This window comes from Solanum lycopersicum, chromosome 1, assembly GCF_036512215.1.
Source record: "Solanum lycopersicum chromosome 1, SLM_r2.1".
Classification (NCBI taxonomy): Eukaryota; Viridiplantae; Streptophyta; class Magnoliopsida; order Solanales; family Solanaceae; genus Solanum; species Solanum lycopersicum.
Window position 1 is genome coordinate 35274045 of NC_090800.1, and position 18487 is coordinate 35292531.

Below are 18487 nucleotides of genomic sequence, written 5' to 3' on the forward strand. Positions count from 1 at the left end.
CACTTTTAGATTCACCACCCCTAAATACTGGAGGTTTATACTTTAAGAACTAAATGAAAAGGTCATGCTGGTCACCTGTCATTATAGACCCTGTAGTCAAACGAGGAAACATGCTTATTCCTAAGGATGCATCCATGCGGGGAGCCACATCAGCTGCATGTTGTACTCCTTGAACCTGAGGTGTTGGTGCAGAAAACACTAGGGGTGTCTATCCTTGATAAGATAACCCGCTAAGATAAGTGAGGATCTGATTAATCATCTCCGGAGTAGGCTGGGATGGTTCTTCCTTCTCTGAATTTGCTCATTTTTCCCTTCATCACCCTCTCTCACTACCTCTTCAGTCGCTGGAGGATTCACCGCTCTATCCCTAGATGGACCAAGTGTTTGTCCTCTGCCTTTAGTAGGCCTTCTCCCATGACCTCTACCACGGCATCTCAACACTCCTCCTTCTTGAGTTGCAGCCTTAATGGTTGGCAGAGGAGCACCCTATCTTGCCGGTGCTGGTGCTAAGACAATTGTTGCTCTAGTTTGACCATCTGCGAAATAGAGAGAAGGTCAGATACAAATTCATATCTCCTAGATACCAATTGGATCCAAATAATAGCACAAAAGAAATAAAAATATGAGTTTTACTTAAGTCATATAGCCTCTCAAAGAAAAGTAAAGGTGTTCCCGTACCGTTTTGCAAGACTCTACTAGACCGGTCCTTGTGTGATGAGATCATCTAACCTAAAGCTCTGATAACAAGTTTGTCATGATCCAAACCGAGTTGTGAGTAACACCCACACTTAACCTCCTAAGTGAGCGAACCAAGGAATCTAAACCCCAACATATATCAATACTTCAACTAGGAATAACAATAAAAATGCAGAAGCTTAAAACTTGTTAAGTAACTGATAAAATCGATTTCTAAAGTCTATTACACATTATCCCCAAAATCTGAAAGCCATCACATCAAGGACATTTGTTATAAATTACCAAGTCTAAAATTATTAAAAATACCGAATTATGTAAATCAGATGGTCCATGTCCAAAATTTAAGGACATCATGACATAAATGAGAGAATCCAGCATGAGCTAGAAATAATAGCTCACCCTAAACTTTGATGCTCTGGAGACTGTGTAGAGCTGAGGGCGAGTCGAAGTCGATGGTACACTTGCTGCACTCCACAAAAGAACACGAGAAAATACAAGTAGAGGTCAATACAAGGAACACGTACTTAGTAGGTATCATCGGCCAACCCAAAATAGAAACAAATATATATTGAATAATAATGTAAAATCAACTACAATACTTGATAGTGGCAAGCAACGAACAACATGGACTTGTAACAACAACACCATAGTAGGTACACAATCAAAAATCACAATATCAAGCACACCTATGAGGACTCATTCCTCCATACCATACTCATTAAGAAAAAATGGGTTCGTTGATATTGAGTTTATTGAGTTAATTCAAGATTCCTTTCCTTTAACTTTGTTGTGTAGGAATGTGACACTCCGATCCCATATACCGTGTCAAGACTTGACACTCCGATCCCATAATACCGTCTAAAAATGTGACACTCCCATCCAATAATACCGTGTCGGAACTTGATACTCCAATCGAATTAGCTCATTAATTTATTTTATCTCGTGTTCTTTATTGAAGGCATCACTTCAATACAGAGGGTTCAAAATTATAAATTCCACGACCTTAGAATTTTAGACCAATAACAAACAACACAACCAAGCCACCAAACCGCACAATAAAGTACATAGAAAACTTCACAGTATCATTTAGTGCATATCTATCAGTATTAAGAGCTTACTACCAAATAACATATACCATAACCTACCTCCAACGAAGAACCAAAGTCATGAAACTACTTCTCCAATGCTTTTCCATTCCTTAATATTTTTGAACCTTTCCAATCTATCAAATATATATACACAATTTATAAGTTAACAAGCCTATTATTACTCATATTATTTTATGTCTAACCTAGACCAACCAACTCCCTAATTCTATCTTCAATTTCCCAAGTTCAAGCCCAAGATAAGTCTTAATTCTTCCTATTAGCATAACTTTAATGTAGTTCAAATAATGTACTACACCTATATCACAATATGTTAAAACTTGAACCATTACGAACTACTAAATTTTACAGGTCCAATAGAATTGATGACATTCTCTTTTATGCAATTTAATGTAACCTATACAACATGTTATTTGTAAAATTAGTCAAATCAAACAACCAATCACTACTTGGGTATAAAAAAAATCATATGCTAATGTCCGAGCCCACATGATTTGTAATCAAGTTTCAAAAACCCAATTTGTTTTATAACATTAACAAATAACATCAACCCTACATTTTCCAATCACTGTAAGCTCCAATCTTTTAAAATAACAATTTCCTACACTACACATATACGGTTGGTTATCTGATGCCACCTAATGTTTTTCATGTTGCCCCTCCGCAGGTGAGTTTCTTCCTTTCCACCAGAGATTTATTATATCCTAATTATTATATATAACTAATTATTAAAATACAAAAAATGACCTACTGTCAATTTTAGTCACAGACCCCACTAATTTCATAATCTTAATTACGAATAGTTCAAAATACCCAATTAGAATCTTTAGAAAAATATTTTATAAATCACAAGATTTTGGCACTCGAAACAATCAACAGGGTTGTTATAATAGATAGTAATTTACCCATCATTTGTCCTTGAACGATCAAAGGAAGGCAAGGGAAAGAATGAATACCTGAATCAATAAAAAGGTGTGGATATCTTCCCTGCAATGTCAACCTCACATACCCAAGTGGACTATTCCACCGGCCGATTCTTCCACTGAACCTTGATAGATGCAATCTCCCTTCACCTCAACATGCGGACCTCCCTATCTAAAGTAGTTACAGGCTCCTCCTCATAAGATAGATTCTCATCAAGTTGAACAGAATCCCAACAAATAATGTCGTTTCCATTATCATGGTATTTTTTTTATCATAGACATATGAAATACTGGGTGCACTCCTGACAACCCTGGAGGCAAGGATAATTCATAGGCCACCTCCCCCACGTGCTTCATAACTTAAAATGGACCAATATCCTTGGACTAGGCTTGCTCGCTTACCAAACCGCATCACACCTTTTATGGGTGAAACCTTCAGCAAGACTTGTTCACCCTCCATAAAATCCAAGTCCCTAACCTTTCGATCTACATACTCCTTCTGCCTGCTCTGAGCTGCTAAAAGCTTCTCCAGAATGAATTTCACCTTCTCTAAGGATTCCCTCAGAAAATCTGTACCCCAATGTCTCACCTCAAATGCATCAAACGAACCAATAGGATACCTACATCTCCTCCTGTACAATGCCTAAAATGGGGCCATATCAATAGTCGAGTGATATCTATTTTTGTATGAAAATTCTGCTAAGGAAAAGAAGTTATCCCAATGACCGCCAAAATCTATCACACATGTACAAAACATATCTTCCAGCACTTGAATTGTTCGCTCAGACTACCCATCGTTCTTATGGTTAAAGCCAGTACTAAAATCCAGTCTAGTACCTAATTTGGCATGTAAGGTCCTCCAAAACTTAGAAGTAAATTGCGTGCCCCTATGTGATGTGATGGAAAGAGGAACTCCATGCAATCGAACAATCTTAGAGATATAGAGTTTGACTAACTTGTTTGTATTGTAAGTCATCTTGATCGTAATGAAGTGATCAGACTTAGTTAACTTGTCATCAATTATCCAAATAGAATCAAACTTACCCAATGTCTTTGGGAGACCAATCACAAAATCCATTGCAACTCCTTCCTACTTCCATTCCGGAATGGGCATTATTAGAAGTTTCCCTCCAGGCCTCTGATGTTCATACTTTACCTTCTGATAATTCGAACATTGTGCTAAAAAATCATTATGTCACGCTTCATTCTACTCCCACAATAATGTTGTCTCAGATTACGATATATATTGGTTGCAGAAGGATGTATAGAATACCTCAAACTATGTGCCTCTGCAAGAATAGTGTGAATCAAATCATCAACACTGGCCACACATACTCACCCCTTAATCGTCAAGATGCCTTCAAAAATAATCAAAGCCTCCTTAGCCTGTCCTTGCAATATTATATCTCGAATTTGGCTAAGTTTATCATCAACATACCGCTTTCCCTTAATCTTACCAAGAGCAGAATAACTTGACTCAACACACGCCATAAATCCTCTCTTCTCAAGTACTTCCAGCCTCATAAAGTCATTAGACAGAGTCTGAACCTCTCTAGCTAATGGGCGTCTAGAAACCTGTAAGTGGGCTAAACTACCCATGCTCCTTGCTTTTCTACTTAAGGCATCTGCCACAACATTAGCTTTGGTAGGGTGATATAGATTAGTAATATCATAGTATTTCAATAAATTCATCTACCTCATCTGCCTAAAATTCAAATGTTTCTGAGTAAACACATATTGTAAACTGCGATGATCTGCATAAATTACATACCTGACCCCATATAGATAATGCCTCCACTGATTTAATGAAAATAAACTGCAACCAACTTCAAATCATGGGTCGTATAGTTACGTTAATAAACCTTCCATTGCCTCAACGCATAAGCAATTACATTTCTCTCTTACATAAGCACTGTACCTAAACCATAATAAGATGCATCAGAATGAACAATAAAATTCTTACCTTCCACTGGTAAGGCAAGAATTGGTGCAGTACTCAACAATGTCTTGAGTATAAGAAGCTTATTCACACTCATTCGTCCATACAAATGGAACATTCTTCCTAGTCATATTGGTCAGCTAGGAAGCAATAGAAGAGAACCCTTTGATGAATCGGCGATAATAGCTCGCTAAAATAACAAAGCTCCTTACCTCTGAAACATTAGTAAGCCTTACCCAATTCTTCACTGCTTCAATCTTAGAAGGATCATCCATCACTCCATCCTTAAAAACCACGTGCCCCCAAGATGGACACTGAATCGAGCCAAAACTAACACTTGGAGAACTTGGCATAAAGCTTTTCCTCTCTTAACAACCCCAATACAACTCTCAAATGCTCTTTATATTCCTTCTTGCTCTTTGAGTATATCAGTATTTCATCAATAAATGTAATAACACAAAGGTCTAGATATGGCTTTAAAATCCCATTCATCAGGCTCATGAAAGCAGGAGGGGCATTTGTAAGCCCATAAGACATTACTTAGAATTCATAATGCCCATACCTTGTTCGAAAAGCATTCTTTGGCACATTTGTTGCACATATTTTCAATTGATTATAACCGAACCTCAAATCAATATTAGAGAAGACATAAGCACCCTGTACCTAATATAACAAATCATCAATGCGAGGACTGAGGTACTTGTTCTTAATAGTTACCTTATTCAGCTGCACAGTCTATGATCATCCGAAACTACCATACTTATTCTTCATAAAATAAACAGGACCACCCCAACGGGATGCACTCGGTTTAGTAAAATATTTACCTAACAACTCCTGAAGTTGGGCCTTTAACTCCCTTAAATCAGATGGAGCCATTCTATAAGGTGGAATGGAAATGTCGTAAGTACCTGGCTCCAGGTTAGTACAAAAATTATAATCTCTATCTGGTGGCATACTAGGCAGGTCTACAGGAAACACATATAAAAACCCACAAACTATCGAAACAGACTCAATCAAAGGCACTTTAGAAGCATCATCCCTGAGATGTGCCAAGAAATCTAAACAACCCTTACTCACCAGCCTTTTAACACGAAGAAAAGAAATAATACGAACTGGGGATGAAATATAGTCACCCTCCCACACTAGCAGATCTGTCCCAGGCTTGTCCAAGGTCAGAGTCTTTAATGTTACAATCTAATATAGAAAAATTTGGAGAAATTCAAGTCATACCCAGAACTACATCAAAATAAACCATCTCTAGAATAATCAAATCTATGTAAGTATTGCTCCTTATAAAAGTCACAAGACAAGACCTATACATCTTGTCAACTATCACAGACTTACCCACAGGAGTAGTGACACGAATAGCTATATCAAGCAAATCACAATGTAAATCAAGACTAACAGCGAATAAGAAAGATACATAAGAAAATGTGGATCAAGGATCAAACAATACAGAAGCCATGCAATCACAGACCCAAAGAGTACCTATGATAACAACATCATATGTCTCTGCCTCTGACCTCTCGGGGAAAGCATAATAATGGGATAACCTGTCTATACATTTCCCCTACCAGGCTGCACTACCATAGATCCAACCTATCTGCCACCCCAACTGAACTGCCGACCACCATTACGTTGTCCACGACGTCTTCCAGAATGAAGACCTGTACCATGGCCACCTTTACCTCTAACTACTGAGGATCTGTAACTCTACCTAGGACAATATTTCCTAATATGTCTAGCCTCTCCACATCCATAACAAATCCTGGAGTCAAGTGTAGATGTCTGTGAAGAGGAAGAAGTCTAGAGATAACTTCCAAACTCACGAAAAGGCTGACTGGTCTATGACTGACCCTTAGATGAAGGCTGAAATGACGACTAAATAGGACGGGATGGGTAATCCCTCTAACTCTGGCTTCTGGAGTAATAACCACTAAACTCACCTCCCTCTACCTCTATCACAAAATCAACCACTTTCTGAAAAGATTTTGCTGCAGCAGCTACCTATAAGGCTGAAATCTACAAACCTGACCTTAATCCTTTCACAAAAGTGGCGAATCCACTCTTGTGGACTGAAGCAAAGCTGAGTGACATACCTGGATAGTGCACAAAATTTGGCTTCATAAGCAGCAACAGACATCCTCCTTGCTCTAGGATCAGGAACTCATATCTCCCCCTGTCCCTTAAAGTTTGGGGTATATACTTATCCATGAATAAGCTAGAAAATGATGCCCAAGTTGTAGTTGGTGGCTTTGCTGGTTGACACTCAACATAAGACCTCCAACATATGTTGGCATCATCCTGAAACTGGTAGTTCAAAGCCACAAAATCGAATCATTTTATTATGTCCATCTTATGTAGCAGCTCATGAAAATCAACCAAGAAATCATAGGCCTCTTTAGATTTATTACCCTTAAAGACTGAAGGTTTTAACTTTAAGAACCTAATGAAAAGGTCATGCTGGTCACTTATGATTATAGACCCGGTAGTCAAATGAGGGGAATATGCTTATTTCCAAAGATACATCCATACGGGGAGTCGCAACAACTGCATGTTGTACTCATGGAACCTGAGGTGTTAGTGTAGAAAAAATTGGGGGTGTCAGGCCTTGATCAAATAACCTACTAAGATAAGTGAGAAGCTGATTAATCATCTCTGGAGTAGGCTGGGGTGGCACTTTCTTCTCTTGAATCTGCTCATATTTCCCTTCATCACCCTCTGTCACTACCTCTTTTATCGCTGGAGGAGCCACTGCTCTATCCCTAGATGGACTAGGTGTTTGTCCTATACCTTTAGTAGGCCTTCTCCCATGACATGTACCACGACCTCTCAACACTCCTCCTCCTCGAGTTGCAGCCCTAATGGTTGGATCAAGAGCACCCTGTGTTGCTGGTGTTGGTGTTGGCAAAATATTTTCTCTCGTTCTAACCATCTGCCAAAATAGAGTGAAGAAGGTCAGATACCAATTCATATTACCTACATACTAATTGGATCTAAGTAATAGCATGATCGAAAGAAAAATATGAGTTTTTCTAAAGTCATATAGCCTCTCGAAGAAAAGTAAGGCACCCTCGTACTGTTCCGCAAAATACTACTAGACCTGTCATTGTGTGATGAGATCATCTAACCCAAATCTGTGATACCAAGTTTGTCACGACCCAAATCGAGTTGTGAGTGTCACCCACATTTAACCTCCTTAGTTGGCGAACCAAGGATTTTAAACCCCAACATATATTAATACTTTAACTGATCAAATCGATCTCTAAAGTCTATTACACATTATCCCCAAAACATAAAAGTCATCACATCATGGACATCTGTTCTAAAATACCAAGTCAAAGTATTGAAAATACCAAAATAAGTAAATCAAATGGTCCATGTCCGAAATTTAAGGACATCATGACATAAATGAGAGAATCCAGCACGAGCTAAGCTCACCCTGAACTGTGATGTGCTGGAGACTGGCTAGAGCTGAGGGAGAGTCGAAATTGATGGTATACTTGTTGCAACTCTACAAAAGAACACGAAGAAAGTACAAGTAGGGGTCAGTACAAGGAATACGTACTGAGTAGGTATCATCGACCAATCCAAAATAGAAACCAATATATATTAAATAATAACGTAAAATCAACTAGAATATTTGACAGGTGGAAAACAACAAACAACATGTACCAGTAACAACAACACCATAGTAGGTACACAATAAATCACAATATCAAGCACATCTATGAGGAGTCATGCCTCCACACCATACTCATTTGGAAAAATGGGTTCTTTGAGATTGAGTATATTAAGTTAATTGAAGATTCCTTTTCTTTAAATTTGTTATGTCTTAATGTGACACTCCGATCCCATATACCTTGTCAGGATGTGACACTCCGATCCCATAATATCGTGTCAGAACTTGATACTCCTATCCAATAATACCTTGTCGGAAGGTGATACTCTGATCCAATTATATCATTAATTTGTTACATCTATCCTTCTTTATTAAAGACAACACTTCGATAGAGAGGGTTCAAAATTATAAATTTTTATGGTATCGAGATTTTAGACCAATCACAAACAACACAACCGAGCCAGAAAACCACATAATCAAGTACATACAAAACTTTGCAATATCATTTAATGCATATCAATCATTATTGAGAATTTACTATCAAATAGCATAAACCATAACTTACCTCCACCAAAGAACCAAAGTCAAGAAACTACTTCTCCAATGCTTTTCCTTTCCTTAATATTTCTGAACCTTTCCAATCTATTAAATATATATACACATTTGTAAGTTAACAAGCCTATAACCACTCATATTGTTTTATGTCTAACCTAGACCCAACACTCCCTAATTCTATCATCAATTTCCCAAGTTCAAACCCAAGAATAAGTCTTAATTCCTCCCATTAGCATAACTTTAATGTATTTCATATAATGTACTACACCTTATATTTCATTACGTACCACAATATCTTAAAACCTGAACCATTATGAACTACTAAATTTTACATGTCTAATAGAATCGATGACATTCTTTTTGTATGCAATTTAATGTTATCTGTACGACATATAATTTGTAAAACTAATTAAATAAAACAACCAATCACTACTTGGGCATAAAAAAATCATATACCAATGTCCAAACCCACCTGATTGGCTACCAAGTTTCAACCCAATTTGTTTTATAACATTAACAAATAACAGCAACCCTATATTCGCCAATCATTATAAGTTCCAATCAGTTAAAATTATAATTTCCAACGCCACATATCATAATCATTAACTTCCAATTCTTTGCCAAATTTCATGCTATAATTATTCCTACCATTAATTAACAATAACTAGGAGAATTGGTTTCATCCTCTTTCAATTATATATCATACTTATAATAATATTATCCCTACCAATATACTTAGTACATGATATACACTTGGACGTCTATCCTCCGCAGGTGAGTGTTTCTTACTTTACACTAGAGATTAATTATTCCCTAATTATTATATATAACTAGTTATAAAAATAAGAAAAGTGAACCACTATCAATTTTAGTATTATCTTTATTAATCACCAACTAACTCAAATATTAAACTATCCCTCCAATTTCATAATTGTAAGTACGAATAGTTCAAAATACATAATTAGAATTTATCAAAAATATTTTATTAAACACAAGACTTTTGACACTCGAAACAACCAAAAGGGTCATTACAATAGATACCAATTTACTTATCGTTCTTACTGGAACAATCATAGGAAGTCAAGGGAAAGAATGAATACTTGAATCCATAAAAAGGTGTGGATATCTTTCTTGCATATCAGCCTCACAATCCCAAGTGGACTCTTCCACCGGCCGATTCTTTCACTGAACCTTGATAGACGCAATCTCCCTTGACCTCAACTTGCGGAACACCCTATCTAGAATAACTACATGTTCTTCCTTATAAGACGGATTCTCATCAAGCAGAATTGTGTCCCAATGAATAATGTAGTTTCTATCACCATAGTATTTTTTTAACATAGACATATGAAATGCTGGGTGCACACCTGACAACCCTGGAGGCAAGGCTAATTCATAGGACACCTCTCCCACACGCTTCACAAACCACATCACACTTTTTATGGGTGAAACCTTCAGCAAGACTTGTTCACCCTCCATAAAATTCAAGTCCCTAGCTTTCAATCTTCATACTCCTTCTGCCTGCTCCAAGCTGCTAAAAGCTTCTCCTGAATTAAAATTTTACCTTCTCTAACGATTGCCTCTGAAGATCTGTACCCCAAGGTCTCACCTTAAATGAATCAAACCAACCAACAGGAGACCTATATCTCCTCCCGCACAATGCCTCAACTAGGTCATATCAACACTCGAGTGATAGCTATTATTGTACGAAAACTTTACGAAGGGTAAGAATTTATCCTAGTGACCATAAAAATCTATCACATACGCACGAAACATATCCTCCAGCACTTAAATTTTTCGCTCAGACTGCCCATCGATCTGAAGGTGAAACGAATTACAAAGATCCTACTTAGTACCTAATTCAGCATGTAAGGTCCTCCAAAATAAAAAAGTAAATAGCGTATCTCTATCTAATATGATGGAAAATAGAATTCCATGCAATCGAACAATACTAGAGATATAGAGTTTGGCTAACTTCTTTGCATTGTAAGTCATCTTGATCGAAATTAAGTGAGCAAACATAGTTAACCTGTCAACAATTTCCCAAATAGAATCAAATTTATCTAATGTCTTTGAGAGACCAACCACAAAATCCATTGCAACTCTTTCCCAGTTCCATTCAAGTATGGACATTCTCTGAAGTTTCCCTCCAGGCCTCTGATGTTCATACTTTACCTACTGATAATTCTGACATTGTGCGACAAAATTAGCAATCACGCTTCATTGTACTCCACAAATAATGTTGTCTAAGATTACGATACATCTTGGTTGCAACAGGATGTATAAAATACCTCGAACTATGCACCTCTACCAAAATGGTACGAATCAAATCAATAACACGGGGTACACATACTCGCCCCTTAATCCTCAAGACGCCTTCCTCATCAATAACAACCTCTTTAGCCTCTACTCGCAATACCATATCTCAAATTCAACTAATTTTTATCAACAAACTGTTTTCCCTTAACCTTGCCAAGAAAAGAAGATCTTGACTCCACATAGGCCAAAAATCCTCCCTTCTTAAGTTCTTCCTCCCTCATAAAGTCATTAGCCAGAGTGTGGACCTCTCTAGCCAATGCACATCTAGAAACCTATAAGTGGGCTAAACTAACCATGCTCCATGTTTTTCTACTTAAGGCATCTGCCACAACATTAGCTTTTCCAGGGTGATATTAGATAGTAATATGATAGTCTTTTAATAACTCCATTCACCTCCTCTTCCTCAAATTCAAATGTTTGTGAGTAAACACATATTGTAATTTGCAATTATCTGTATAAACTTTACATTTGACCCCATATTTATAATGCCTCCACTTCTTTAATGGAAATACAATTGCAGCCAACTCCAAATCATGGGTCGGATACTTACGTTCATGCACCTTCAATAGCCTCGAAGCCTAAGCAATTACATTCCTCTCCTGCATAAGCACAACAACCAAAGAAGTATAAGATGCATCATAATAAACAATAAAATTCTTAACTTCCACTAGCAAGGAAAGAATTGGTGCAGTAGTCGACAAGGTCTTGAGTATAAGAAGCTTTATTCACACTCATTAATCCATACAAATGGAATATTCAACTTAGTCAAATAGTTCATCTAGGAAGCAATAGAAGTGAAACCCTTAACGAATCGGTGATAATAGCTAACTAAACAAACTAAGCTCTTTACCATCAAAACATTAGTAGGACTTACCCTAATCTCTGCTGCTTCAATCTTAGAAAGATAAACCATCACTCTATCCTTAGAAACCACGTTACCCAAAAAAGAGACTGAATCGAGCCAAAACTCACACTTGGAGAACTTGTCATAAAACCTTTTCTCCCTTATCAACCCCAATACAACTCTCAAATGCTCTTCATGTTTCTTCTTGCTCTTTGAGTATATCAGTATATCATCAATAAATACAATAACAAAGAGGTTTAGATATGGCTTAAAATCCCATTCATCTGATTCATGTAAGCAGCAGGGGCATTTATATGCCCAAAAGACATTAATAAGAATTCATAATACCCATCCTACTTCGAAAAACGGTCTTTGGAACATCTGTTGCCCATATTTTCAATTGATAATAGCCGGACCTCAAATCAATTTAGAGAAGATACAAGCACCCTGTAACTGATCGAACAAATCGTTAATGTGAGGAATAGGGTACTTGTTCTTAATAGTTACCTAATTCAGCTACTGTAGTCTATGCACATCCGAAAACGACCATATTTCTTCTTCACAAATATAACAGGAGAACCCCAAGGGGATGCACTCGGTCTAACAAAATCTTTACCTAACAACTCCTGCAGTTGTGCCTTCAACTCCCTTAACTTGGGCGGAGACATTCTATAAGGTGGAATGGGAATGGGGTGGGTATCCGACTACAGGTCAATATAAAAATCAATATCTCTATTAGAGGGAATACTAGGAAGGTCTGCAGGAAACACATCCCAAAACTCACAGACTAACAAAATAGACTCAATCGAAGGCACTTTTGAAGTATCATCCCTGAAATGTGCCATGAAATCTAAATAGCCCTTACTCACAAATCTTTTAGCACGAATAAAAGAGATAATACGAACTGGGGTGGAAATATAGTCACCCCACACTAGCGGATCTGTCTGAAGATTGACCTAGGTCATAGTCTCACTATTACAATCTAAGATAAAAATATTTGGAGAAAGCCAAGTCATACCCAGAATTACATCAAAATCAACCATCTCAAGAAAAATCAAATCTACATAAATATTGCTCCCCATAAAAGTCACATGACAAGAGCAATACACCTTCTCAACTATCATAGACTCACGCATAGGAGTAGAGACACGAATAGGCATGTCAAGCAAATCACAATATAAACTAAGAGTAATAGCGAATGATGAAGATATACATGAAATGTGGATCCAATATCAAACAATACAGAAGCCATGCAATCACAGATCAGAAGAGTACCTATGATAACAACATCGTATGTCTGTGCCTCTGACCTTCCGGGGAACGCATAACAATGGGCCCTTTCACCTGTCTATCCATTTTCCCCGATCGGGATGCACTACAGTAGTTCCAACCTGTCTGCCACCCCAGGTTAAATGGTGACCACCATTACCTTTGTCCTTTATCTCTAACTAATGAGAATATGTAAATCTGCCTTGGATAGTATTTCCTAATATGTCCAGCCTCTCCACATCCATAGCAAATCCTGGAGTCATGTTTAGGTCTTTATGAAGAAGAAGAAGTCTGGAGATAACCTCCAAACTCAGAAAAAAGCTAATTGGTTTGTGACGAACCCTCAGTTGAAGCCTGCAATCAAGACTGAATAGGACGAGCTGGATAACCCCCTAAACTCTTCCTTTGGAGTAAGAACCACTAAAGTCACCTCCCTTATTGAACTTTTTGTAATGTTGAGACCTTGGTGAAGTCATTTGGCTTCACCCACTCTACCTATAGCATAAAATCAACTAGTTCTTGAAAGGATTTTGCTGCAGCAGCTATCTGTAAGGCTGGAATATGCAAATCTGACCTCAATCCTTTCAGAAAGCGGCGAATCCTCTCTTTTGCACTATAACAAAGTGAGTGTAACACCTGGATTGTGCATGAAATTTGGTCTTTTAAGAAGCAACAGACATCCTTCCTTGGTCTAGTCTCAAGAACTCATATCTCCTCATGTCCCTCAAAGTCTTGGGAATATACTTATCCATGAATAAACTTAAAAATAATGCCCAAGTCATAGGTGATGCCTTTTATGGTTGACACTCAACATAAGACCACCACCACATTTTGGCATTCCCCTGAAACTGGTAGGTCACAAACTCAACACTGAATGGTTCTACTATGTCCATATTATGTAGAAGTTCATGACAGTCAACTAGTATATCATAGGCATGTACATATTCAATACCCCTGAAGACTGGAGGTTTTAATTTTAAGAATTTAATGAAAAGGTCATGCTGGTGACTCGCCATTATAGACCCTGTAGTCAAACGAGGAAAAACGCTTATTTCCAAGGATGCATGTATGCGGGGAGCCACATCAACTTCATGTTTACTCTTAGAACCTGAGGTGTTGGTGCAGAAAACACTGGGGGTGTCTGGCCTTGATTAGATATCCCGCTAATATAAGTGAGAACCTGATTAATCATCTCCGAAGTAGCATGGGGTGGTACTTCCTTCTCCTTAATCTTCTCATCTTCTCCTTCGACACCCTCTGTCACTACCCCGTCAGTCGGTGGAGAAGTCACTGCTCTATCCCTAGCTGGACCAGGTGTTTGTCCTCTCCTCTAGTAGGCCTTTCCCCGTGACCTCTACCACAGCCTCTCAAGAATCATCCTCATCAAGTTGCAGCCCCACTGGTTGGCTCAAGAGCACCCTGTCTTGTCGGTGTGTGTTGGCACAATTGTTGCTCTAGTTCTAACCATCAACAAAGTAGAGTGAAGAAAGTTAGATACCAATTCGTATCACCTAGATACCAGTTGGATCCAAGTAATAGCACGAAAGAAAGAAAAATAAGTATTTTCCTAAAGTTATATAGCCTTTCGAACAAAAGTAAAGGTGTCCCCATACCGTTCCGCAAAGTTCTACTAGACCTTTCCTTGTGTGATGCGATTACCTAACCTAAAGCTCTGATACCAAGTTTATCATGACCGAAATCGAGTTGTGTGTGACACCATTGCTTAACCTCCTAAGTGGACAAACCAAGAAATCTAAACCTTGACATATATCAATACTTCAACTATGAATACAATAAAAATGCATAAGCTTAATATTTGTTAAGTAACTAATCAAATCAATCTCTAAAGTCTATTACACATTATCCCCAATACTTGAAAGTCATCACATTAAGGACATCTGTTCTAAATTACCAAGTCTAAATGTATTGAAAATACCTAAATAAGTAAATCAGATGGTCCATGTATGAAATTTAAGTACATCATGACATGAATGAGAGAATCCAGCACGAGCTAGAAATAATAGCTCACCCTGAACTCTGATGTACTGGAGATGCCAAGAGCTGAGGGCGAGTAGAAGTCGATGGTACACTTGCTGCACTCCACATAAGAACATGAAGAAAATAAAGTAGGGGTTAGTACAAGGAACACGTAATGAATAGGTATCATCGGCTAACCCAAAATAAAAATCAATATATATTGAATAATAATGTAAAATCAACTACAATACTTGAAAGGTGGCAAGCAACGAACAACATGGACTAGTAACAACAACACTATAGTATGCACACAATCAATCACAATATTAAGCACAGTATGAGAAATCATGATTCCACATCATACTCATTTGGAAAAATGAGTTCTTTTAGATTGAGTATATTAAGTTAATCCAAGATTCCTTTTCTTTAATTTTGTAGTGTCGGAACGTGACACTTCGATCCCATATACCGTGTCGGGAAGTGACATTCTATTCCCATTTCTATGTTAGAGCATGACACTCTGATTCAATAGTACCGTGTCAAAACGTAACACTCTGATCCAATTATCTCTTTAATTTATTACATGTAGTCTTGTTTGTTCAAGGCATCACTTTGATAGAGAAAGTTTAAAATTATAAATTCCACGATCTCGGGATTTTAGACCAATCAGTAAAAACACAACCAAGCCACACATCCGTACAATCAAGTACATAGAAAACTTCACAATATTATTTAATGCATATCAATCACTATCAAGAACTTACTATCAAATAACATAAACCATAACCTACCTCCATCGACGAATCAAAGTCAAGAAACTACTTCTCCAGTGCTTTTCCTTTACTCAATGTTTGCGAACCATTCAAATATATCAAATATGTATACACATTTGTAACTTAACAAGCCCATAACCACTCATATTATTTTATGTCTAAACTAGACCCAACAACTCCCTAATTCTATCTTCAATTTCCAAGTTCAAATCCAAGGGCATGTCTTAATTCCTCCCATAAGCATAATTTTAATGTAGTTTATATCATGTACTACACCTTATATTTAATTACGTATCAAAATATGTTAAAACTTGAACCATTACGAACTATAAAATTTGACATGTCCAATAGAATCGATAACATTCTCTTTTATGCAATTCATTGAAATCTATAAAACATATAATTTGTAAAACTAATTAAATCAAACAACCTATCACTACTTGGGTATAAAAAAACTCATACACTAATATCCAAACCTACGTGATTGGCCAGCAAGTTTAAACCCAATTTGTTTTATAACATTAACAAATAATATCAACCCGATATTCGCCAATCACTGTAAGCTCCAATCCTTTATAGTAACAATTTCCCACACTACATATCATTAACTTCTAATTCTTGGCCAAATTTCATGCCATAATTATTCCTACAACTAATTAACAATAACTATGAGAATTGGTTTCATGCTCTTTCAATTCAATATCATACTTATAATAATATTATGCCTACCGATATACTCAGTACACGATATACGCTTTGTTACCTGATGCCGCCTGATGATTTTCACGTTGCTCCTCCGCAGGTGAGTTTCTTCCTTTCCATTAGAGATTAATTATATCCTAATTATTTTATATAACAAATTATAGAAATAGGAAAAGTGACCAACTATCAATTTTAGTATTATCTTGTTTAACCACCAAAGAATTCAAATATTAAAACTACCCCACTAATTTCATAATTGTAATTATAAATAGTTCAAAATACCCAATTAGAATTTATCAAAAAATATTTTATGAAACACAAGACTTTGGCACTCGAAACGATCAAAAGGGTCGTTGCATAATTCTGTGTCGTTGACACTCTATTATGACCTACCTATAACCCTTTTTGTATTGATATTAGATGAAATATATATTTTTAAAACTTGTTCCTTTTATTGCATGCTTAAAATTGTATTATTTTATATGTAATTCATAAATAATAATAATAATAATAATAATAATTATTATTATTATTATTATTATTATTATTATAATTGTTGTTGTTGTTGGTGTTGTTGTTGTTATTATTATTATTATTATTATTATTTATTAGTATTATTATTATATTTATTTTTATCATTTTCTAAATATAAAACAATTACTTTTTCAATAGTTTTATAACTTTATGAATTTCTTTAATGTATATAACATATTTAAGTAAATTAATTTTATGCAGAAAATTTTTTATTCTTATTTTGTTTATAAATATGTTTATTATTAAATAACAATCTATTCAACTTTTCTCTGAATTATTTGAATAATAGCCTCTTCTATTCAATTGTAATTCAAATTTGGCGAATATCATTTTATTTTATGTCAGTTTTAGTCACATTTGGTCCAATTGGATAAATTACTTACCTTTTAATAAATGTCATCTAAATTCATTCAATACAACATTTCAATCACATCCGTCTATTTTTGATCTATTGACCAGATCAAGGCATCTTCTTTATTTTCTTAAAATGACTACATCCAAACCCTCAATGATTTTAACTGTTTCTCTTCTTAAAAAATATGCAACCCTCCTTGTCCTCTCCGTCTCTCCGACGTCGCTTCTTCTTCAACCGGCAAAAACGTTGAGACAACCACCACTAGTGAACAGGATTAGCACCCGCTGTCTCCTTCCTCTTCTCCCTTCACCACCTCTCCACCCTTAAGCAATGGAGACTAAATTGTCTCTCTCTTTTCGCCTTCTCCACTAAAGAATAGGATTATCGCCATCCAAGCCCACCGTTTACCTTCCCTATGCTGGTGAAACCCTTTCTTCTCCTCTACTCTTCTATTTTCTCCCCTCTATCAAAGTCGATGACAACAACTTGTCGCTGCTGTTTTTCACCTTCAGACTAGCGAGCTGTGGACAACGAGTTTCGATGAATAGAAATGCCTGCAACCCGATGAAAACCTTAAGCAAACTCTGGTCAATAACAACAACAACCATGGTTATCAACAAACAAATAGAAAAGCTCGTATCCTTTATAAATTTTAATGGGGACAACCTTGATTTGTCTATGGTTGGTAAGTTTCTTATACCTCTTCAGCTTAATTAATTTGATATATTCTTTTCATATTAATTTTGTTTATTATGATTGTGGTAACTCTTTTATAGTGAAAATCGGTATTATTATTGTAAATCTCGTATTGTATTTGGACTACGTTGCTTTAATTCATATGTGGATTTTATTTACCTTCCTTAGTTGATTCAT

General features: G+C 36.5%; 1 protein-coding gene across 1 annotated transcript; it reads right to left on the reverse strand.

Moving 5' to 3' along the window:
- Positions 1-255: 255 nt before the first annotated feature.
- LOC138341877 (uncharacterized) lies at positions 256-18222 on the reverse strand. Its single transcript, XM_069293926.1, has 14 exons — positions 18121-18222; positions 12525-12708; positions 12035-12288; positions 7237-7599; positions 6695-6974; positions 5968-6032; positions 5445-5858; positions 5227-5327; positions 4588-4643; positions 4497-4522; positions 4065-4300; positions 3128-3357; positions 1096-1160; positions 256-486 (listed from the first exon to the last, which is right to left on the reverse strand). Exons 1-14 carry the CDS (start codon positions 18220-18222, stop codon positions 256-258), a joined length of 2607 nt encoding a protein of 868 aa, XP_069150027.1.
- Positions 18223-18487: the final 265 nt, after the last annotated feature.